This window comes from Diachasmimorpha longicaudata, chromosome 1 (genome assembly GCF_034640455.1).
Source record: "Diachasmimorpha longicaudata isolate KC_UGA_2023 chromosome 1, iyDiaLong2, whole genome shotgun sequence".
Taxonomy (NCBI): domain Eukaryota; kingdom Metazoa; phylum Arthropoda; class Insecta; order Hymenoptera; family Braconidae; genus Diachasmimorpha; species Diachasmimorpha longicaudata.
In genome coordinates this window covers 9,823,273-9,847,279 of record NC_087225.1, presented here as the reverse complement: position 1 = coordinate 9,847,279, position 24,007 = coordinate 9,823,273, and the positions used below count along the sequence as shown (strand labels likewise).

General features: G+C 38.1%; 1 protein-coding gene and 1 long non-coding RNA gene across 9 annotated transcripts in view; one reads left to right on the top strand and one right to left on the bottom strand.

Moving 5' to 3' along the window:
* The window catches only part of Kuz (kuzbanian), a 33,843-nt gene that overhangs the window by 1,878 nt on the left and 7,958 nt on the right, over positions 1–24,007 (top strand). For 2 of the 3 annotated variants that reach the window (XM_064116449.1, XM_064116438.1), the window contains exons 2-3: positions 22,001–22,261; positions 22,654–22,848. In XM_064116449.1, coding sequence (XP_063972519.1) covers positions 22,001–22,261; positions 22,654–22,848 — 456 coding nt within the window. Of the gene's footprint in view, positions 1–21,908; positions 21,931–22,000; positions 22,262–22,653; positions 22,849–24,007 lie in introns of those variants that run through there. The other variant, XM_064116459.1, reaches the window with a different exon arrangement.
* On the bottom strand, positions 1,850–9,553 carry LOC135160761 (uncharacterized). 6 transcript variants are annotated; one of them, XR_010298625.1, is made up of 6 exons: positions 9,446–9,553; positions 8,355–8,640; positions 6,294–6,385; positions 5,929–6,093; positions 3,398–3,657; positions 1,850–3,316 (listed from the first exon to the last, which is right to left on the bottom strand). It is a non-coding gene; the product is annotated as an uncharacterized LOC135160761 (long non-coding RNA). The 6 variants fall into 6 exon arrangements; XR_010298626.1 differs by having other exon boundaries at positions 3,506–3,657; XR_010298627.1 differs by lacking the exons at positions 1,850–3,316; positions 3,398–3,657 and adding exons at positions 3,672–5,385; positions 5,486–5,712.

Below are 24,007 nucleotides of genomic sequence, written 5' to 3'. Positions count from 1 at the left end.
ACAGGTCGGTTATGACGTATATTTCTTGCTATTGCTCAGCTTGATAGAAATCATGACAAAAAAAAGCTTCATACGGGCGTAGAAAAATGAGAGGGATGATATGTATTATGTGTTGCTCTCGGGTTACAAACCAGTTCTGTGCACTCATTCGTGATTCAGTTTCATTTGCATTTTAAAGCAAAAACCGCAGGTTCATTTTTTGCTGTTCTTTTATGGTGTTATGTGACATGAAATAGAGGGTTGAGGATTCAAGGACTTATTTTCAAATAACACCATGATAGTTCCTTCAATGGTAGAGGAATAAATTCTTCATTAAATTTTAATGTAGTTATTTTACCGGAGAAATTCCCGGACAAGTGGCATATCGATATGCCAATCGATTGGATAATTAATTTGATGAACAGTTTGTGGTCGATAATATCAATCGATCTAGTCAGGAAAAACTAAGACTCATTTGTGGAAGCTGTGAAACGTAACTCAGATAATCCACAAAGTTGTGAAAGCGATTTGCAGAGATACCTTAAGACTTCTCGCTTTTCCCCTTTCAGTAATGTTCACACAGTCTCCCTAATCTTGTAGTACATCCAGCATTGATCCTGAAATGTTCTCTCCTCTTTCGTGAGAAACTCCACAAGATATTCGTCTTATGATGAAATCTGTTCAGGGCTCTGCGAGGCTAAAATTCTAAAATTAACCAAAAAAATGCCGATCCCATCATTTTTGGGGGCTCTAATTGACCAGCCGTGGAATTCAACTTTTCTCTTCGCCGAATTGGCATCACGGAGTATAATCTGCAAATTCGTGGTTCGCTTACACTCAATGCTTTCGGTTGAGTATTCACGAATTATTGTTTCAAATTCAGAGGAGATCTCTGGGAGTTCTAAGTCTGCTTTATTTTCACATGTTATTTCACATTGATGGAGAGGTCAATGACATCCATGGGGGTTCATGACTCACCTCCAGCTGCGTTTGTCGTGACTATCTACAATTTTCGGCTGTCAAGGTTACAGACAACATACATATGCTTGGAAATCAAATCGTGTGAAGTTTTTCAAGGCCATCTTGGAAGTAAATATTTGTTGTTTGTTCATTCCAATATTTCAACAATCTTATCTTGATTTATTCCAGTCAGTTCAATCTAGGGTATTGATAGAGAATGGAATGTACACACAGCCATTTATTATGTCATATCATTTGATTCCATATAGATGTTTCTATGCAAATTGGAATGTTAAACTTCTCATTGAGAGATTATCATGTCGATACAAGTGTTTCGTTCCAAATGTATTGATTTGTTGGACAATAAGAGTCGAGATTGCCTACATGAGTTATTTTTCAAGTCACAACATTAATATTTTCCATTCATCTCGATTGTGATTGAATGTAGAATCCATTGATCAATGATAATCTTTAAAAATTGAACTTTTTGGATATCTGACAAGGGAGTCATCCCTCCTATTCTGCGCAAACAATCACACCAGTGGCAAGTATTGCCGAGTGGTGAAAGGTCAACGGCATGCGACGAGTAGTTCCTGTCGTGTAAAATACGGAAACCAAGGACCCAGTGCGGAAAATCCCCTTCAGTATATGTATTTCAAGCATCGAAACAGTTTCATCGTATTGATTGCGTCAGTGGAGGCGATATTGAGTGAGTTTTGTCTCGTAATAACTTGCCAACCGTTGATACATATATCAACCGTACGCCCATTGAACAAAGTTAGAATTTCATCAAGGGAGAATTACCGGATATAAACTTCCAACAAAAGCCACACCTCATGTCAAATGTTGTAATCAGAATAAACGAGGAAAGTCGGTGGTTTTGTTTCTGAAAAATGACAACAGGACAATTATTTTTCACTAGACATTCAGTCATTTTCATCGAATTTTTCCTCAATCAAGAGACGGTATTTTACACATTCCACTGGCCAAGGATCTCTAAGACTATCGGATTGTCCTTGAGTCATATTACTTTTAAACTTTGCTATACCAATTATCCTCATCGTTACGTGAACATTCCGGGTAGCAAGCGGCGGAAACCATTATAACGCGATTAATATTCAGCTGTAGGAGTAATTATCGCTCTTGATCACGTCATCATTTCTGCAGTTATATATTCCATCATGCACTTCTCCAGCGTTTATTGAGTCCTGCTATATGATTTTGTTTTCTCAGTTTCAATGGCTATCTCAAATGACTGTAGATATAATAAGTCATTATCAATACCAGTTTCTATTAACCATGACTCACATGCTGATTGCACTCCATCAGCCATTTGTTAACGATTCCGTCACCAAGCCAATGAAGAAAAAAATGATTTTACCCTTGTACAGTTTACTGCGCATGAATACACCCGCGTTTTCTTATTCTCCTTCACCTTTCAAGTGCATACACAGAGATGTGCAACTTGTGGTTTTACCGTTACAAAAATTCACAGCAGTATTTATTTGAGATTCAACGACGATTCCTTATTCGACTGTTCGGTTACAGTCGTTTCTTCCCATGACACTTTGTTCAAGTACTGCAGGGTGGCAATAATCTTTATGACTTCCTTTAACAAGTATTGAATCTGGTCTGTGCCAGTAAAAATGTCTCACCTATGTTTTATTTAACAGTGATATTGGCATTGTCTATTTCATGAAGAATATCATTAAAATTGGTGGCCTTTTAATGGAGTACGATGATGAAATAACGTGGTAATGGTTTTCTCGAATTGCCAACTCAGCATAAATGATGAATAAACGGTTGAACAAAACCTGGTTTTTCATTTTAATAAACATTATTTCGTGGACTCGGGCGATTCGTTAAGACTTCGCTGCTTCCATTTTTGCCTACCGTGAGGAAATAACGTGGTGATGCATTTTTTAAATTTGCAACTCCGTTAAAATTCTGAACAGTCGGACTAAACGTAATTTTTTATTTCAAGGTACATTATTTCGTGGCTGTGAGCATTTTATGAAGAACTCAGTGGCTTCATTTTACTGTATTCTAATGTTTAGTTTTAATCATCACGGAAATCTTACAAATTGGAGAATTAATTATTTCGATAATAAAAGTTATTTACTGGCGAAACGCCCAGCAATAATGACTTTTTTGCCCTTGTCGACCAAAAAAACTCGGTGAATGAAAGATCTGTGATAATGCAGTTGGAAAATAGTTCCAACAAGCCAGGAGATATTTGCAGTGTGTTGGTTATAAGCCGAGTAACACTGGACTCTGCTATTGCTGTTGGTCGTTAAAGCTATCGTTCCGCTTTGTTTCGTATATTCCTGACAATGGCCTCGATTTCACTCTTTCCTGATTAACAATGATCCTCTTTCTGGGAATTTGCGTTTCAAAGTATTAGAGAGCCTATCAATTATTTATTTATTTTCATTTGTCGAGAAAATATTTTTAGGACCATTTTCTGCACCATTTTCCCTCAGCAATGTGATTTTCTATGTCTCAATTGTCTCCTGCCATGGAAAAATGGAGAATCCAATGGTTATGTAGCGCAAAATTAATCTACCAAAATATCACGAATGCCGATATAATCAATGTTATCGATGTCAGTCAGATTTCAGGTGTAGAAACGTCTATAATTGTTGTAAGAACCAGTTTCATTGCACATTAGTAACCATCACGAGTAGAGTGAAATATTTCACAGATTCACTGGATCGTCTAAAAATGGAATAATTATTAAACTTTCATCAGGTGTATCACATTCTTGAGTATTGAATAATTTACGGATTCCACTGAACTCGGATCTAATGATGTTACACCATCTGTTATTAAAACCAGTCTGAAAAACGAATTCAGGGCAGTGAACCCAATTTCACTCCTCTTATTATGGTTTTTATTTTCAATCGGATGTGGTATCCAGCTCTACAATGTATTTTCACTACTCTACAATGCAAGTTTTATAAGGTTGGAAGAGTAATTGAAAAAAATAAAGGAGTTAACCTGGATGCTCTGCCATGTGCGATCCAATCGTTGGATTAAAAAGAACCCGGGGCATCACTCAGGCCAATTGCATTTAATTAAATACTTGTCTCTTTCTCGTTTGCACCATTTACATTATTCACAACTGGTACCCCCTTCCCCTTCAATCCACAAATGAAACTTTATCTACTCCAGAAATTGAAATTCTATCGTTTTGTTATTTCTCCTTTTACTCGTTAATATTTCAATAGATTTTTTTTCTGCTCATCCCAGAAGCATATCATATCATTCGTTTTAAATTCTATGAAAAAAAATGTATGATCTCTCCATATTTGCAATATTGCTCATGTAATATGACAAAATTGGGTGGAGAATGCCCGCAAAACGGCAATTTGTTTTTTAAAGATAAAAATTAGTCGGCGATATATGCTTATGCACTTATCCCTGAAAACCACGCTTAGTGGAAGGCATGAAAGAGATGAAGGGGTTGTAGAGGGTGGAGTGAAGAGGGACGAGTTCAGGGGGATTACACAAAATCGATAGCGGCCACCACGTTACGCCTCGCCGATTCGGTTTTCATGAAAATTACAAATACCTTACTCCTACTAGTTTGCCGAATCCGAGTTTTTATCATTGGTTTCATTTTTTTTTCTACCCTTTCTTGTTGCATTCACTTGTTTCCTGTCAGTCAATCGTATTTCCGAATAAACTGGGGTGTGCAAATGAAATTTCAGTGTAGAATATTTCCTTTGTCTGGGAAAACGCGTATTGGCAATTTATTACATTTGATGATACATATATATGTTTTTTTTTTTGTGAATCGTGGGTTTTCAGCAGTGCTTTTTGATTCCAAAAGGTCACGTCCAGTCGGCATATAACAGTCTATCCTCCCACGAGCCCAACCTCTGTGCCCTTATCCAATTTTTTATCGTACGTCTGCGTCGCACCAGCCACTGTACCCTTTCTTCAGATTTTGAAACCAGTAATATTGTAGCGTCTGGAGAATTTTTGCCAGACAATTTTTTTTTCACGCCCTTTACTTTTGGAATAGTGTGCCGTTGTACCAACTTTTTCACGAGAGAATACTTTATTCCCCATTTTGAGTCCAACAAAAGTTTTTCCGTCGGGCTATTCATTATTGAATCAATACTTCTGATTTTTTACATTATCTCACTTTTTTCTTCGTGAGTTGTGCTGAGGGGAGAACTTATTTCTGTCTCTTCCAGTCAAACTTTGTTTATATTTTTTCTCCATTATTGTTCGAGGTTCGAAGACGAAATAAATTCCAAATAGATTCTCAAAAATAATGCCTTTATTACGGACGAAGTATAACGTTCGATGCAGCGCTCCATTGAATTAAACTTTAAGAATAGAAAACGACTTCGAGGGATTTTCAACATAATGCATTGTGTAAGATTTCACAAAAAATTGTCAGCCTTGGATGTTGAAGGGAATTATAGAATGGCTCTGGAAGGAATTCAAAGTATTATTTCTCATTTAATTCGACTTGCAGTTTTCAATCCGTCGAGATTTATGTGGTTTTTTTTTATTGTACCATAATTCTTACTCATCTTCAGTTTTGACGGCGTTTTTAATGATTAATTCTCCTGTCATGTAAATCAAGTGCATTCATAGTGTTGAAGGCGTTAGTTTTATTGTGCAGGGAGAGTTCTTCCTTTTGCACGAGCCCTGTTCTGTCGCGTTGGAACATCCGGCAAGGCGAGACGCACGATACGATTGCCGTCATTTACTGTCGTCTCGTTTTGCTATCTGTTCTGTACACTACCCTCATCCCTGCGCATGTGCATAACCACTGTACGATCGAATATACCCTCAGCTCCCGAGCCAATATCGTATCTCAAGAATATGCTGTATTTCCGATTCTCACATTTTTCTCATTTCAGAAGTCAGTTTTACGTGGTCACCATATAGATAACCACAGATAAATCTTGGCAGCATTTTATATATATTTTTTTTAATCTCTTCTCTCTTTCTCCGTGTATTCCTTACCTCTTATTGTTGTTTACTCGACTTTTTCCCAAACATGTTTTTTCCTTTTTCTCTGACAAACTGTATTGCGGCTCCAGAATCGCCACAGAATCGAGTGTCGCGACGCCTCGAGCTGTCTATTAACGTTCTCCCGAGACGGCTTCCGCTGATATATATGTATATTCTCTATGTTAATTTTATAAATTTTGTAATTGTTCTACTTTGTTCATTATGATTCGTATTAAATTCTCGATATACGAAGGGCTCCATTATTTTTTTTATGAAAAGGGATGAAACGGAATAAATCAATAAAGCAGGAAATGAAGGGATTTGGTTTCGAATAAAGTATTCAATTTAACAACGAAAATTATACAATTAGAGCGAACCTGCTGTTCGAATGATTTTGGAATTATCATGGCTGCTCTGGCTGCGGTGTCACTGGTGTACATCATTTCCATTGGATTATTCTCTCGTCACTCTGAAATATTTAATTGAAAAATATAGAGGGAAAATTTTTCGTCCTCTGTTGGAAATGCTAAATGATCACTGCCCATTTATAATCCCTCCCAGATATTTCCCTCGGTTGCACCAATTTCTTTTAATTAAATAATTGAAACGATAGAAATGAAATCAACCGGGTGTATTTTATCACTAAATGTACAATGAAACTATAATATAACGCGAAATTCAATTTTATATAATGACCCACTGTTCCGTTGAGTGGTGAAGTACACACTTAAATTCCGATCAATATTTGCTGGGCGTAATTGTACAAATGACATGTAATTATGCTGTTGATGAGCGTTTATCGATTCGATTCAATTCAGGACGATCGGATGGCGAGAGGAGGGGGGAAAAAAACAGCAGCACTTGGCAGATAGTTTATTTCAGTGGAACATTTTCGAAGGGAACATTTGAAGAGTCAGTAATTGGTATGGATGGATAAAAGTTGGGTAGTGCAGAGTCGGTCCAACTATACAAGGGATTGCCTGAAACGACTGGGTAGATAGAGTAGAGTGAGGAAGTGAAGCGAGGGGATTGAAGAAGAGGTAGTCTGTAGACTGAGATTGAATGCCGATGAAATCCTCCCCGGGGACATAAGCGAGCTTCACCCATGAGTTTCACTCGCTTGTTGCATACTTTCGTCTAATATCCTGACGCAGGGACCGATCCATATCTACATATTACACTAAAATTATCGCTGATATCATATTATTCTTTTAAATTATTGTCTGTGCGATAGTGGAGAATGTCGTCGAGATTGAGGCTGTTTTGAATAACATCACCAATAACCTAATTAATATTGGAAATGGCTGAATTGTGTTGTCTATGTGTGGATAGTTGAGCACTTGGAGAATATCGGCTACTGGCAACATACTCTCTATCCCCTGTTTCACCATCTCTACCACATGCAATATAGCTCTCTATTGCTCTGCCCGTATAGTCTCCTTCCACACCAGGTCTCCAATGCCTAGTACACATTCCCTTGCATTTGCTGAAAGTACCCCGAAGGTAAATGCGAATTTCTCCATCCCTCTTCCATCTTTTTTCATCTCTTTCTCTTTAACATTTTCCACTCACTCCCCACTATTCTTTCTTTTAGTCTCTTTCAGCTTGACTGTTCTCTCGGTCACACCAATGCCCATTCTACACACACAGACGAGTTGCAAAATTTCTTGAGCTTGGCAATTTCGTTCTTTCGTGAATTTTATTCAATATACATACGATTTTCTCTGTTTTTATTCTTACTTGAGAAATACGGATTCTACTATTTTTCATGTGAATTTATTTTTTTTCTTTTTTTGTTAATTCTTCATGAGCGGTCATTTCAATTTCGTTAATGGAAACTGGTCTCATTTGGTTAAAACGTTTCACTATAAGTTGTTAGCACGTTATTTACTTGAATATTTTAGTATATTGGCGAACATTTGAAAGCTCTGTAAGTTTGCCCGGTTGGTTTGTGGCTCCCTATTTATTTTGTGAATATAACTCGTGTGATTTGACAAAGCTCGTTGAAATATTATTAGGACATGTGGCCTAAAAGCCGGTAATTAGAATATCTTCGCTCATTAATGTAAAATGTTGGGTTCACGTACATTTAATTGCAGTAACTTGAAGATTTAAGTAATGGATGGCTTATGTGAGCTTATATATGTTCCACTAGTTGTCTAGGGGATGACCACTAAATGCATAGACTTTACCGCAGACGACCGGTATGGTTGGAATATTGTACTGCCGCAAGCATTCTCCGGACTAATCTGAGTAAGAATGGACACTGTCGTCGGGCACTGAATACTTAAAGGGAATCTTATCAGTGGCGCTTTGGCTCGAGAATTTTTTTAAATATTACGACTAATCTATTTTTTTTTTCTCTCAAGGAGAATAGTAGCAAACGTTTAATTCATAATTAGAACACAGTGGGCAATGGGTGATTTTTCTTCAATTACCTTTTGTGTGTTCTTCCCTAGCTTGGAATTCCCAATAGAATTTTATCTTCCGAGGAGTAAAGAACGTAGTTCCGATCCTTCCCAATTTTTATTCCTCTAGGTCTTCATTGAATCCCGCCGGAGAATGGCCCTGTGAGACAACACTATGCCCTCTTTAATCAATATTTATCTTCCAGAAGAGATACACTCTTTCTCTCCTTCCGCCATTCATCTTTATCAGTTATCGCAAGACCTCTCAGATATTTTCTTTTCCATCTTCGGTTACACCACGTAGACAATATCTCTGCTGAAATTCATTTTCATCTTTAACATGGGGATGAACGTCAAAATTTCAATTTTTAAATTATACTTAATGGAAACACTGCACTTTCATCCCTGTGATCATGCGCGCGAGTACAATCTAGTGATCATGAATGTGAAAGCTCTCTCCTTTGATGCTATTATACTTTGTAGAAAAGTAATTACAAGTACTACAAAGATATCGTGATACCAAGTAGATTGGCCAAAAGGGACAAATGAGTAATCGCCTTTGTGTTATCTCATGATATAACATTAGACATAATGCACGCGGCCACAAATGCCATTATCGCACGTTTCCACTCTCTCGTTTTATTTCTCTTCCTAGGCCCCATTATAACACCTAGTCTTTATCTTTTCCGTTATTATTCACGAGGAAAATCATAACTTATACATATTATAAATACAGTTATGTACTTCAAGGACTTACGTATCATATAAAATAGGGGTGCATAGGATCGATACAACCCAACTGCACGCACAACTCATGCAACCCCCTGTGGCACATATAATTCTTCATTAGAAAAGAAATAACCGAGCATTTCATCCGAACGTTCACATAATGGAAAATCTATGAGGGGCTATTCATTGAGAGAAAAGTGTACATTTCAGGGCAAATGAGAGACTCCTGGTGAACGATATTCAGAGAGAGCGATATGACTTTCAATTAATTACCATTGGTAATTTCACCAGCAATTTACCGAGTCCTCGAAATTCAATGAATTTCTTTCTTCCAGCAAATGTTTTATTCTCTTCCTTAACCAGTTCAAGATTTAAAAATATATATATTTTACCTTAGCACTTGTTTCACCTTGCAGAGTGAATTTCGATGTATCTGTAACTTGAACACTCTACAAGTGTATCCAATGGCTGTATTTTGCCTCAGGAATACTCCAAGTTTATATCGGTTTTATCGCTGCCTGGGGAACATTAATCATTACAAAACATAAAAAGTGCATAGGATAGGAAAATATTTCTCGAAAGTCGTAAAAAAGTTTTCAACAAAGCCGGTGCTGCTTTTCTGTTATATCATGATTTTTCACGGCATTTCATCGCCGATATACATATGAATGTACAAGAATTCAGTGAAATATCATGATCAGAAAGAAGTAGTTGCGAGTGATAATTGAGAAGTCTTAGAATTGCCCCTCACCTTGGTGGTTATTCCAGTAGGAATTCTACGATCATGATAATGGTCGTAATTATGAATGAGAATTTTTTAATTTTCACTCAGAAGTGTCTCATCTCGGAACCTGAAGAACATAATCACTGAAAATAATAAGTACCGAGTAAATAGTTTAAAGAATTTTAATGAAAATCAGAGAATGCGATGGAGACACTGGGACTTTTCACTATTCATTTTTTATCATGGCTGGGGTCATCTTCGTGCTGCTGTTACCTACAATGGACTTTTGGGAATATCCTTTTTGCTGGATAACGGGCTCCTCTCGAGGATAACAATAAGACCTTTTCACCGTGTCCTTGCCTCCTTCGTTAAGTCTCTGCTTTTTTTTTCACCAGAAGAGCCCAGTTACGTATAGAATGACATCATCCTGTACATATTGCTTGTGAAATAGAATGTCATTCACGTCAACATGTTAAACTTTTATTTTCCCAATGTTTGTACAATTCTCGTTATAAAATGAAACATAATACATCGACTGAAATGCATTGTACGGTGAAGCAAAAGGATCCACATTCTATTGAAGGGCTTTATATTATAGCTTTTCAATATTGCTGTGACATTTAAATAAATCGATATTCCCTTGTGCTTTCAATCGTAAAGGACACGTCACTGAGTTGGTTTCTCAGTGGAGAATATGAAATATCTCAGAAAGTATCTCATTATAATAAAGAGCTCGGCAATACAGAAAATATTCATTACTTGCCTTTGAATCAAGAGGATGTAATGAAAAATGTATCAATGACAAAAGCTCCTCATGTACCTCACCTAGTCTTCTATAAAAGATGTATAGATGTTCTGTGTGGTGACCCTATTATCCCTATATACTAGGGTCTATGGGAAGTCCACCATTGTTAATGGATCGATGGCAAATGCAACGTATATGGAGAATAAGCAACTCGAGAGAGAATTGTATAGAGTGAATTGCTTTATCATAATGAGACAAACAAAGAGATTGTCATTTTCGATTGTTAAAGAAAATTAACCAACTGTTCCAAGTGGCTTGCCAGAAAATTCTCCTGGGATATTTCTCAATGGAATTTCAAGTTTTCACGGTTCATAAGTATATACCAAGCGTGATAGAACTAACGAAAGTGTTCATGTCACTTGAAATCCATTGGGACTCAAAGGATTTGTTCATGAAAGAGTAATAAATCCAGGACGGATATGAAGCCAGAAGTATCACCTCAACCTGCTCACGCTTCCACCTGTATCTGCTTTATCGATCAACCATTCTCAGTTGGTAGTGGCCAAATAGGTGTACCAAGGATACATGGAGTCGTCCCTCTATCGTACTTCCGCTTTCCCCATACCTGAACGTGCGCCTCCAATATTCGATTAATTTGCGGACGCCTCGAGCATTCGAATCGGTATTCCATCGGTTTCCCATTGCAATTAGAGAACTAACTGAGAGCTGACATTTTGATCCAAACGTAACGTCCATGGAGCATTCGTGCTACAAAGCTAAATTGTAAATTAAACAATGTTTCTACCGTTGAAACAATTTATTTGACATTTTTTTTCCCGAGGATAGTGTTAGGATTAATGCGGCGAAAATTTGATATCATTGGGTAAGTGAGACTATCCTAGGATGGCTGATTTCTGCACCCTGGCAACATGCCTCAGGGGGCTAAACCAAACTACTAATCCCAAACAGCTATATCCATTGAATGGTAGTATCATCCATGAATATGCATGTAACGGTGTGTTACGTAATTAAGCACAACCCCTGCATCCCTTACATTCACCGTAAATCGCATCTCTCTCGATTCCCTCCTCCACGCACTCACACACAATCCAAATCACGTATATACCCATAATATATAAATGTTGTGGAACCCTCGTGGCTATAGGTTTGTATAGAGGTGTGAAAAGGTAGTTTAACTCATTCGTTCAATCACTGGCGATACATTATCCAGTTTCATTGTCATTTTATTGGGCTAGCTAAGAGTTGGCTGGTGTACAAAATTTTTCAGCCGAGGTCAAGCATATCCGTCCGCTAGTCGTGAAAACTTTGCCGACCCATTTTCTGCATTGTCCTTAATGCTTCGGGCAATTAGGGAGGCCAGATAGTATGGGTGGCTTGTGCAAGAGGACAAGCAGTCTTGATAAGTCGATAACGAAAGTGCTGAAGAGAATGAAGACGTGAAAAGTACTTCTCCACTGTACCAGGGACATGTTCCTTGGTCTCCACACTTTGGTTATTGCCTTAGTCTCGCATTGTCGTTTGAAAAATGACTTTTCCTTTGGGAAGCTGAATCCTTGTAATCTCAATGGAAGAATAGCACTTGGCAACTCTATGCGGTTTCACGATATTTCAGACGAATGACAATGACAATTGAAATTCCTTCCGGATAATTTATCATCAAATAGTTTCCAAGATAGTAGTGGACGCACATGGTCTTCCAATGGTTTTGCAACATTTTTTAAAATTCAACGCGTTATCTCAAACGGAAGTGATTCATTTCGAATTGCAGAATAAATTCAATGTCCCTGTGCGTTCCGTACGAACAACCGCGACAGCACTCCATAACTGCGGACAGTCCCGGAATATATCCTATGTGAAGGGGTGACCGGACCAGAACGACTTCTCTGGATTTACCGAGTTCGTTCATTTTTTTACCTCAATTTGTGGAGTACAATAGAATTTTTTTTATATTTCGACATTATATCATGCTTCTGTAATTTCATAATTGTCTTTTGGCACCGTATAGTTGACTAATTACCAGAGACTATGTCCCACTGGAAATATGGTAACTCAGTGGGTTTCAAACAGAGGAAGAAATGAGCCGTGGGTAGGTGTGAAGCTTAAATTGAGTTGATTAATTTCCAAACTCACCGGTTCGGAAGCACTTCTCACTCCCTGTGGACATAGTCTTCTTTCGTTGAACCAATCACCTTTTCGCATATAACTCGCTTCTCTCCATCCATCATGTGAAGGTGCTCAGTACATAAAGAGGATTGGACGCGACCATGCGAACAGTTTTTAGATTGAGTCCCAACGGTATACGAACGAGAGCCCCCCAGCAACATGAGCTGCATTCTCTCGGTTCGGTGATCATTTGTTGTACTTTACCGATGGACTATGGCTTTTGTCTCTCACAATAGAAATTAAAATTTTTCGAGATAATAGCACCGAAAGAAATGGCCAATTATATTAGATTTGATTTATCACAATAACAGTCGTAGGAAATGGAGAGATTCGGAGAAAACGTAAAAATCATTGCCAACTTCTTCAATTCATTCCTGAAATTTCATCCTCACATAGCTGGGGAGGAGACGAGAGAGAGATATATTCCGTAATGTGGATTTAAAATGCCTCTAAGGTATGCTCATTTTTCACAACTATTGTTAAAAGGAATGTGAAAATGAGAGGAGAAGATAAAATGGATAGAAAAAAAAAATCGAGTAGCGGTGAAATTACCTGAAAATCTGACGCATTGGGCTTGTCCAGAATGTCACCAGGGAAATTCTCCCTGGTGAGCTGCGGATAGCCGACTATGGAACATACCCGGAAGCCCTGGGACTTTACTAGCGCGACGACGTTATTTCCGCTTACCACAGACCTCCAAGAATGGTATTATAATGTGCATTAATTTCTCGGGATGATGTATATAGCACCAGCTCGTGAGTAGCATATCCACATCTGGGTTATAAATTACATGGGCCACAATTCTGGGAGCATTATCAACAGGGAATATTTTACAATGTGAATATTTTTTGTCAATTGTAATAATTCGTGCGAAAAAAAACACGAACAAACACAGTGATGGAAATATGAACGCCGTTTTCTGGTTTCCATGGTACAGGTGTTTTTTCTACTCACAAACTGGTGTAGGTGATGATTATTCATACGACGACAGTCCTGCTGGAGTGGTATCTACTCACAAACGCGTCCTCTACTCTTTCGCTGAAAATAGGAAGGGGGTTCCAGGATGAATTTGTGTGCGGCACTGCACATGGAGACGGGGTTACGCGACATGTTTTATGCAGACATTGATGTTGATGCGGTGGTTTTCATGGTCTGTAACGTTACAAGGGGTTTCGAGAAGATGAATGTTGTCGATCATTTGTTCGCAGCAAATTTCCTACCAATCCCCAGTGATTCCTGATAGTCACTGCGAAGTAAAATAGATATACAAATGGCGGGAATGTTTATAATGTCTTTTTACTTTATTAAAATTTTTTTGAGATGAAAAATAAAATGCTGACTTAATGTCAGTATCCATGTAATTAGGAGAATAGTAATGTGCCACCCGGATTTCTCAAAATGATGGGATTAAGTTTTCTTTTGGAGCAGGGTCACAGTATTTCTTCCACCCAAAGGATTGGACTTGAGCCAACTCTAACTGCTAAGAAGCTAGCTTCAAACCTCTTGAATTCTACCTTGGCACAATCCCCATCGTCTCAATGCTTTTTTTTTTTTCCACCACAGTTTTTTTCCCTTACTCTTGTGTTAAAGACACGTGTTTCCGCTCCTAACCCCAGATCCTCACTCAAATGAATCAACTTTTTTGATTCTTCTGCTGGAGAAATTAAACGTTATTTACTCGAGAAATATATCCAGTCAATCAGTTTTCTCGGTTACCCTAAGTTTATTGGCCTCTTTCGTATCTATCGAGTAGTATGATTTGGGATTCACACACCAGTGTCTATGAATAGTCATGTGCTTGTGGTATACTGTGATCGATGATTTGTAGTAGGTAACTATGTTAACGGAAACCCATCATCATTTTCATTCATTGAAATCAATACCCTTGGTCATGGATCATATATCATTCTGCATGTCAGAGGATCCACTGAATGCGCAGAGTTGACAGCGTTATCATGGGTTGAGTCCATTTTGAATATAAAAAGAATTGACATGCAACAAAATGTACGGGCAAATAAATTACAATGAATGGGAAATACTATGTCCATTGTATCGATATGTACAAAATATTGGATATGCTTTTTTTTTTTAAAACTGTGTGCTTTGGGAGTGCATAAGCATTGAATGTTCTGGGTATTCTGAAACAGTCTGGTATCCTTACTGTAGGTAAACACGATCGAAGACTCACGTATCACCCCCAATTCCTTGTGTAACCAATTTCAAGTATCAACTTGACCCAGAACTTGCATGTAGGTACTAAAACACATCATCCCTGCTATGAATTTAAATTGCCTCTTGTTTATATTGTCCGCAGAGGAGCTTAGTCAATATATTTTTCATCTTTATAAAGGACATCCTTCGCAATTTTGTGGTTACGATGATGGGTGATGCATTATTCTCACCTGTTTCAACGTCAGAAATTCTGTAATAACTCACTGATAATCCATTGAAATCATGGAATACGGATTAATCGTTTGAACGAATGAATCATTCATGGAAAATTGTCAAGTTAAATTCCCAGGGGCGTTTTCAATTTCGAATTTTTTACGCACTACAGTAGATGGGGTTGGCTTTACTTCTCCAAGTTGGTAGAATTTGGAATAAGCTGCTTGGCGAGGCTCTGAACAGCGAGCAAATAATACGAGAAATGCCAGAACTAGAACTTTAAATGATGTCTCCCTGCGTCAATTGACTCACTGCAAATAAATATTCCCCTTTGCTTGCATTAAAATGATAGAATGAGAAATGTATTGCGAATATGAGCTGCCAGGAGTGGTGCACCCTTCACATTGTTTTTTCTCGAAAGTTGATAAGTTATAGGGTGAATTTGGGGGAAGAGGAATAATAAGAACGGGGGAAGCTGTGGGGCATGAACAACTCAGGAGAAGAAAAAGTATTATGTGCATTTAATCGCTCGTACGAGCACTCTTTTATACTTTTCTTGCGTTCATTCTTTATTTGTCTTTCTCTCACATAATGGAATGCTTTTCTTTCACATGTTGAAAATCACAACATCCAAATCCAGGATCAGTGTTTACTAAAGTTTCATTTACTATTCTGTTCATTCTTTAACGGATATTCTGAAGCAGTGGATATGCTTTTAGTTTTTTTTTCTAGATTGAATTACAAGCTAATTTTGTTTTTTTTTTATTTCTGTTGAATGTAAGCACCCTGAAAATACGTTACCATTATGCCCACTTAGGGAAAGGAAAATGTCCGGGAAATTACAAGAGAGGAAAGCCCGTTTCGCCAAATTGTCATCAGGGAGTAATCATTTTCAATTAACACAGTCTCTAAGAGTCTAAAAAGGGAAAAAATGGAGTGACCAATGTTCCTTTTCATTGTCTAAAGTCATTCTTTGTTTAAAGAATCGTAATCATAACGTTGCAGCCGAAACTCTGTAAGCACTTGGTAACTTCGGAGATTCCCCCAACTTTATGCCTCTTGAAAGGACGTTAAATGTATCACAATGGGGGTCGTAGGAGAGATCTTGACTGCTCTCAAATTCAGCCCACGAATTGCACTTTCCCCGGACGTCAATGCTACGTCGTTGGGGAATATATGGCAAGGGAGGGAGCATTAAGAAGGGTTTTTCGTAAATAACAACACTTAATGCGTCTTGGCTTTTAAAAATAGATTAGTAGAATTAATGAACATTCTCTGTGACAATTTGCATACAACCAAGTGTTCTTAAAACTTGAATAATTTTCTTTGCTCAGCTTCTGGCTTATCATTGGCTCAGGGTTCGTTAATTTTCAATTTTCTATTTGCAGCTATGTGCTAAGTCATAATTCGATCAGACCCTTGATACTTAATTCTCTCCAGGCCATGTCGGTGCTTCATGCTCTCGTTTCTGAGATTTATCATTCTCGATCGAATAGCCAGGCTCAGGTCTCAGTTCCATTGTGGTTTGACATTTCACGAGACTGCCTTCTGCACGAGCTCGAACTCCTCTTGATAATGACCTAATCAATCCTAATGCTTGAAGGCAATATTCATTTTTCATTTTATGCAATGACAATTTACGTTTGTACATGGGACACGGTGGGTTTAATGTATTATTGCTAGAATTCGATATCGTATGCTATATATTCGGATAACGGTAAATTTCCAATATTATCCACTCGTTCCAGTTACCTAATTGAGTTAACATGAATATGAGAGTGCATGCATCTTTAAAATGAGTAAATGCATCGCGTTTAACAACCCTTTCGTGGTGGACTCAGGTAATATCGATGGGAATACATTAAAATTTTGAAAACTGATGCGAATGACCGCACTTTACTCTAAGAGTCCACTTGAGAGTGTCACAAAGGCAAGCGAAGTTTCCTATTCTCGAGGATTATAATAGCTTCTGAGAGCCCTCAACTCAACCAACGTTCACTGATGTCGAAGGGTAATTCTCCGTGAAATCTCACATTAGATATTATTGGGACAACTTATAACAATCTGCTGAATCTGACGATGAGCCATTGCTCAGGTTCGGTCGGTTATTGTACTTTAGTGTCCTTCTAACTGTATTATATCCCCCTTAGATTGTATAGAACACATCTCGGCCGGTGCTGAATTTCCTGTTGAGGAGTGAACCCATTATTCCTGATGCTCCACACAGGCTTACGCGAGTGACATGTTTATTGTTTATGTACATAATTTCTGATATATACGTACTTACGGTTTTGCACATGTTCATTAGCATCAACAATAGCTTTGTCTGGGAAAAAAAAACTCACTTTACACATGATAATAGCAAAGAAAATGCATATTTATCGCACCGAGAATATTCTCTCGCGTTCTATCTCCTATTCATTTTTTCTGTGATGGTCTTTTCAGTGCGAATTTTATGGGAAGTAAAGGCTTCTTTTGTTATGTTCCTCAGTAAGACGACGATTCAATTTATAAAATGTCTCTGGAAAATGTTTGCATCTATTTCACTAAATGAATTCCTGGTGTAATCTCTTTATAGTTCCCATTCATCCAAGTTAGTTTGTGCAGATGTACAATATAGAAATTACTGCTTAAGTTAACGTCATTAAAATTACACTGTAATGTCTTGGTATTTTCCCCCTTAGGGGAGATCAATGTTTCCTTTATACAATAAAATTGATTGCCAGGTTATTAATGGCAGGGGGAAGAGAAAAGCTCGATTCTGAGTCAATGTCTAATAGTGACGTTCAATAGATATCTTTTAGATGTAGTTCTTTGTTGCGAAATTCCTCGACCAATTGAGCTTCAAGAAAGATGAAAGCCGTCTTATCCTACATTCAAACGTCTTCGATCAATCCAGGATTATCTATAGTATGAAGACTCAATTCCAAATGTGATCATTCCAGATCAGAGACATTTATATACAGCTGTTAGAATTACCTCATGAAAGGTTCATGATGTTCATTCTCGTATACCCTCGAATGAATGATATATCCCATTAGTAATCCCTCCAATATCATCTCATTACGTAAAATCCCAGCATGAATTATCCATGACTTTTGTTGACGACATTATATGATGAGATTGAATTTGATCCCCCTTTAGTAAACCCAAAGGGGCTGTTCGCGAAATTCTAATATTCCATTAAATATGTAGTGGAATGCATAGAAGGGCATATTACAAAAACGGAGCGAACGTAAAATTGGGTCAACTCTGACGGTGAAACTGCTCCACCCCCCCCGCCCAGTCACCCCTTTCTCGGGAGGTAGTTCACTTGACTTCTCGATTCCCGAAAGCCCTGGAGCACGATTCACAGTCTGTGAGCCATCTTCCCCTCTGTTTCTCCAACCCCCCTGTGACCCTACTTCACTGCCAATCGGTCATTCTATAGGGCGCAACTCCAATATTTGATGCGATTCACGTTTTTTTTTTCTCTTCCTCTTTTTATCGCTCTTCTACTAACGATTTTTATTTGTTTGATTTAAATTGGTGTTCCATTTTTATTTATAGTCATTCGTATTTCATTGGGGAAGAATAAAATATATCGGGATGAAACGAATCTCTTATGTTTAAGATACGTTATTTTTGTTTCTGCAGTGAAGAGTAACAGTTCGTTGTTATACAAACAAATGTGATAACCAATGCAATTAAGAATACACTGATTTTTATTTACATACTTTCACCTGGGTGATGATTACATTTGTGAGTAAATTCCAGATTGTTATTTCTGAAATAACGTCGATCTGGAAAATAAACTCACTGCAGGTTACATCGAGGGAAATTTATAATATTCCAAGTTATGTAAAATTGCAGTAATTTCTGATTCATTTATATTCTGTAGTCTCAGATTCCTTGGTAACATATTCATTCTGATTTGAAATGCAAAATAGTCAGCTCAATGATTATAATTTACTTCTAACAAGGTATGCGCTGAGATAAAAAAAATGTACTCACGAGTTCAGTGTGCCCTTGAATTCATTAACGTTCAATAAATGAAAGAATACTCGAGTGTGTACTCATATTGTCCATCAGTGTATACATATAATGTCAATGACGGGAGGGAGCCAACAGTCTCCATCGAGAGTGACGGTCCTCTCTCTAACCACCGACATTTCCTGTCGATACAATCCATCCACCGGAAGTACTGTGCACTCGCCACTCAGCGTGGATATTCTGACGACACCTCCATTATCTTCTATGTGACATGTCAAAAATTCAATATTATTTCATCAACATATTTCCATAAAATTGTCCCCATTTGTTCCATCAAACTGGAATTTTCTCCTTCAATTTATTGAATTTTCACAAAGTCATTCTGTTTTGACATGACGGAGCAGACAATACGGAGTAAAGATAGTCTACGAATGGAAATATAAAGTTAATATTCACAATGAAAAGAGACGTTGAAAATAATAAAAAAAAAGTGAGTATGCGTTTAACGGAAATGAGATATCCTTCAGGAAGCATTTTCTAAACATACAGCATAACATATATTATATACTCATACACATATATTCATAGCGTGACCCCGAGTGTGACGCGATGTTATCAGAGTTTTATGAAACTCGCTTTTTCAAGTTCTAGCAGATAGTATTGATTTTATTGGCCCACGCATACTCGATATTCGCCAAAATGAAGAATGCAAAATTACTATATTTCTTATTCATGAAAATTGAAATTCATTTATAGACAAACACTCCTGTAGAAAACAAACGCCCCAGTTCGTTGAGTCCCAGAGGTCTGAACTCCATTTCGTTTCTACCTGTATCATATATCTCCCGCTCTTGAATTCAACATTTCGACCATAGCGTATTTTCTCGTTTTCCCCTCATATCCAAACGGAGATGAGCATTGGGAGCGAGCAAGAGAGAGAGAGAGAGAGAGAGACAGACAAATAAAGACTCAAGTGTAGATCGGGCACTTGTACTTGAATGAGCACTGTAAACAACCGAGAGCACGGAGAAAAGTTTATTGAATTATGAGATGATTCTTCGAAATTTTATTTCAACAGCCAGCGGAGCAGTAAATTTAAAAAAATAAGCAAACATTTCGAATGCGGTAATTTGCAAAATTACTGTCAAGAATCCATTGGGGTTAAAATTAGAGGAGAAATACTCGTGCTCTTGATAAATTGGAATTGGAGTTGGAAACTGATATTATTCTTTAACGAGGATTTTTTTCCCGTTAAAAGTTGCACGTCACTTCCACACTTATTTTTATTCAACTGAATAAACCCCAACTTTCCGTCGGGCTTTCCACAGACCGTATGTTTTTGTTGTCCCCTTGACAGCTGTCCTATAATGTCTGAATGGCCATGCGCGCACACCAGGCAACTGAGGATTTATCGAGCCCGGGGGAAATGGATTTGTATCATACGGAGGAAACAAATGACCGTGTAAATTGGATGAAAGATGTATCAGCTTTTTTTTCTGTTTTTCGCCAATGGACTCGACATATTGAACCAACCGAGCTCCCTCAACAATGAGAAACTTATTATAATTAGCCCTATATTCGTACAATTCCAATTACCCTGGATCCAATCGATTTTCAACGCGAATCGAGTTAAGTAACATGGTCATTATAGTTGAAATCTAGCATCCCTCTAACTATCACAACTAGAATGTGGTTGGTGTACCATCGAGAGAAGAGAGGTTACGTGTTCCACTTTGCTGGGAGGACCTTCGGTATTCCCGCAAGCGGAAGCTGTTCTCTCGAGTGTGAACCCGTCGTAAATGCCATCCCATCCGTACCACCGAGAGGACGATATACAAGCGATTCTAACACGCACACATGTACACACCTATTCAACTCTGTATTACATACTTCCCAGATTTAAGACAGTATCACTTTTTTTTTCCTCCCTAGATGTGTTCCATATCGCATATTACTCGAGAACTTTGCTCCATTTCACACTCTATACGTATTGTTAGAGCTTTTTTGAATGGGTTTTTCCTCATCTCGATTGCAATTTCAGAAATCAAGCGTTCGGATTTTCAGTAGCCTCGCGTTATTTCGCGGATCGCCAGAGTCTCGTAAATTCTTTACTCACCCCCTATTCCCCTCTGCGGATATTTATGGCCCCTATTTATGGTACCAAACTCCTTCGATCTCAAGTTTCAACTTCTCGACACCCCCTTTCCCCTGCTCTTTCATCCCTCTTTTCTGTAAAAGAAAAATCGAAGTTGTGCTTGCAGAGATGATTTATTGGCACAGAAGATTCTGTTTCGTTTAATCCACTTTTTGGGATAAAATGCGGATTTGGGAGAAGTCATCTGAGGGATTTTGTTGGTTGAGAGTAGCTCTCAGAATTACACATAGAGCATTCAAAATCAATGGAGATATTCTCGTGATAGGTGATGTCGATTTTCAATGATTGGCGAGTTTAAAAAAGTTACCAGTTCACTTCGACAGCCTATTCAGAGAATACCATTTTTTATGAAGAACCTGGGATCAGGAGGGCAAAGGCTAATTCTCTCGTTATAGAATACTCGATGGGAAAATGGTAATTACAATTGGAGTTTATTCTTTTATACATGCCATTATCCCCTGTTTATTTCTCTTTCATGTCAACGGTTCTCGTGTTGAAGTTTTATCATGTCAGTTATGACCACCTCAACATAAGGCTTCGCAAGCCCCTATCGGTGATACACCTCTTTCGCCGCAGGCGATGACCCGCGAATAAAGTTCTCGCTCCTCAGTAACAACTCCAGGAATATCGACCTCAGCGCGTTCACCGACCTGTCGCAACACGCGAGACAGTTGTAATTTTAACTCGGAATATTTTGGAGCATTAATGACTTGTGAATATTTCATATGAATAATTGAATGTTCAAATGACGGATGATAATGTTCTTTTATTGAATTTTACAGCTCGCCGACTGAACGAATATATACGACATTACGAGCCTCTCTCATATTCAACTGATGAGCTGCATCGGCATCACTTGAGAGCCAAGAGATCAGTAGCACGTGACAATGCAGTTAATTTAAAATTTCGCGCACATGGAAAGGACTTTCACATACGACTTAAAAGAGACTTGAGTACATTCAGTAATGAACTGGTGATTGAGGGTCCATCTGGAGAAGTTGAGGACCTAGATACATCACATATTTATGAGGGTCACTTAATTGGTGAGTTGGTTAAATTTACAGTCTTTTAAAACATGTACATTAAACATATATTTTCTCTTCTTCCTATTTTATACGAGATATTCTCACTCTACATGTCAAATAGAATGGGAAAAAGAATTTTTCCATTCTCTGGAGTGACCGCAAATTCAATAATTTGCATTTCAATGCCGTCTGCCAGTTAAAAACTAAGTTTAGCGGGGAAATTAATTCTTCATCTGGAAAAATTGCCAAGCTCCTTCAGCGGAGAAATGCATATGAATTGCGTCTCAATTTTCTTCTTGAAATGTCATAAAGTTTAACATGAAGGAAGAAGTGAAAAAGAAGTGAATCGTTTCGTGTTCACGAAGATGCGGCAAGATTTCTAATAATTAAAATGAAATTTAATTTTTCAGGTGAACCAAATAGTCAAGTCTTTGGTAGTATAAGTGACGGTGTTTTCCATGGTCAGATAAGATCCCCGCGCCATGGTGCATGGTTTGTGGAGCGGGCACATTACTACTTCCCTCCGCAAGCTATTAATGAGTCCCATCACTCTGTCATCTACCACGAGAATGACGTTGTCGATCCATTTGCAGATAAACGAGAGGGTATGTGTGAATAATCATCATTAACTTTAATTTTTTCTTCTTCACTGTAGCCCCTCGGGTTTTTATAAGTTCTCCTACCCCTGCGAAGTCGCATCGTCCAGGTCTTTTAATATATGAAGTGCGAAAAGAAGACCCTAGAAAGCATAAAACTGACTAATGAGCTTGTGAGATATGTTCAATTCCCGGAACAATAAAACGACCAATTAATAAATCTCAATCGTTCAGGATCTTTGGATTTGAATTAAAAATAAACTGTTACATCGGTCGAATAAATTCATCAATTCTTAATCACCAGAATTCGCCCTCAAACAAAAGCTGGATATATGCGTTATGTACAGAATTCGGTGGAATGACCTGTATATATGTGACAACGGGCTTTCGTCTTCCAGTTGGGTTGAGTTTTGCGACCCTTTGTGAGCGCCTCTCCGGGAGTAAGCGCCTTCAGCCCCCCGGCTTATATGCGGGATATGCTAGTACATATAGAGTCACCAACGTTATTTTCTACAACGTTTAGCGTAAACTCTTGGAAGGGTATTCAAGCGAAATACGAAAAAAAGCACATTTGAACAAAACGATTGAGGAAGAATATTATTAAGAGATGGAATCTAGATGAGATTCAACAAATACTCAGTGATATCGAATGAAACTCTCGCTCAGTTGACTTTTCCAATCTTCAATGTGTAAAAAAAAAAGCTCGGCAGTTACATGAATAATCGCGAAGAATGCAAGAATGAGAATGAATAAAAGTAGAAAAGGGTCCAGTATGAGGGAGGAGTACTCGAGAGAGAGCATAGATTTTCCGTCTGAGTTTTCGTCTTTATGGGTAGTTGTGTAAACAGTGGTGCTTAAATAAACATAGTCATATCGCGGTACAATATTTATCGTCCCTCCGTGCCCGAGCGGATCTTACCAATGCTGTATACACATACACTTGTGTTTGTGCCGAAGTACGCGGTTTTCCATCTCTGTTTTCATCCCCTTCCTCCCTCTTTTCGTTTCTCCTCTTTACCCCTGCGCGTTATGAATCTACAACATTAACGAGACGCTTTCCGCCGGGCGCATAAATTTCATGGAGTTTCACTCCCGCTATCCAACGTTAGAAGCGACGAGGATTTCTCGTATATGTATATATTTTTTTCATAAAAATAAATATTCCATC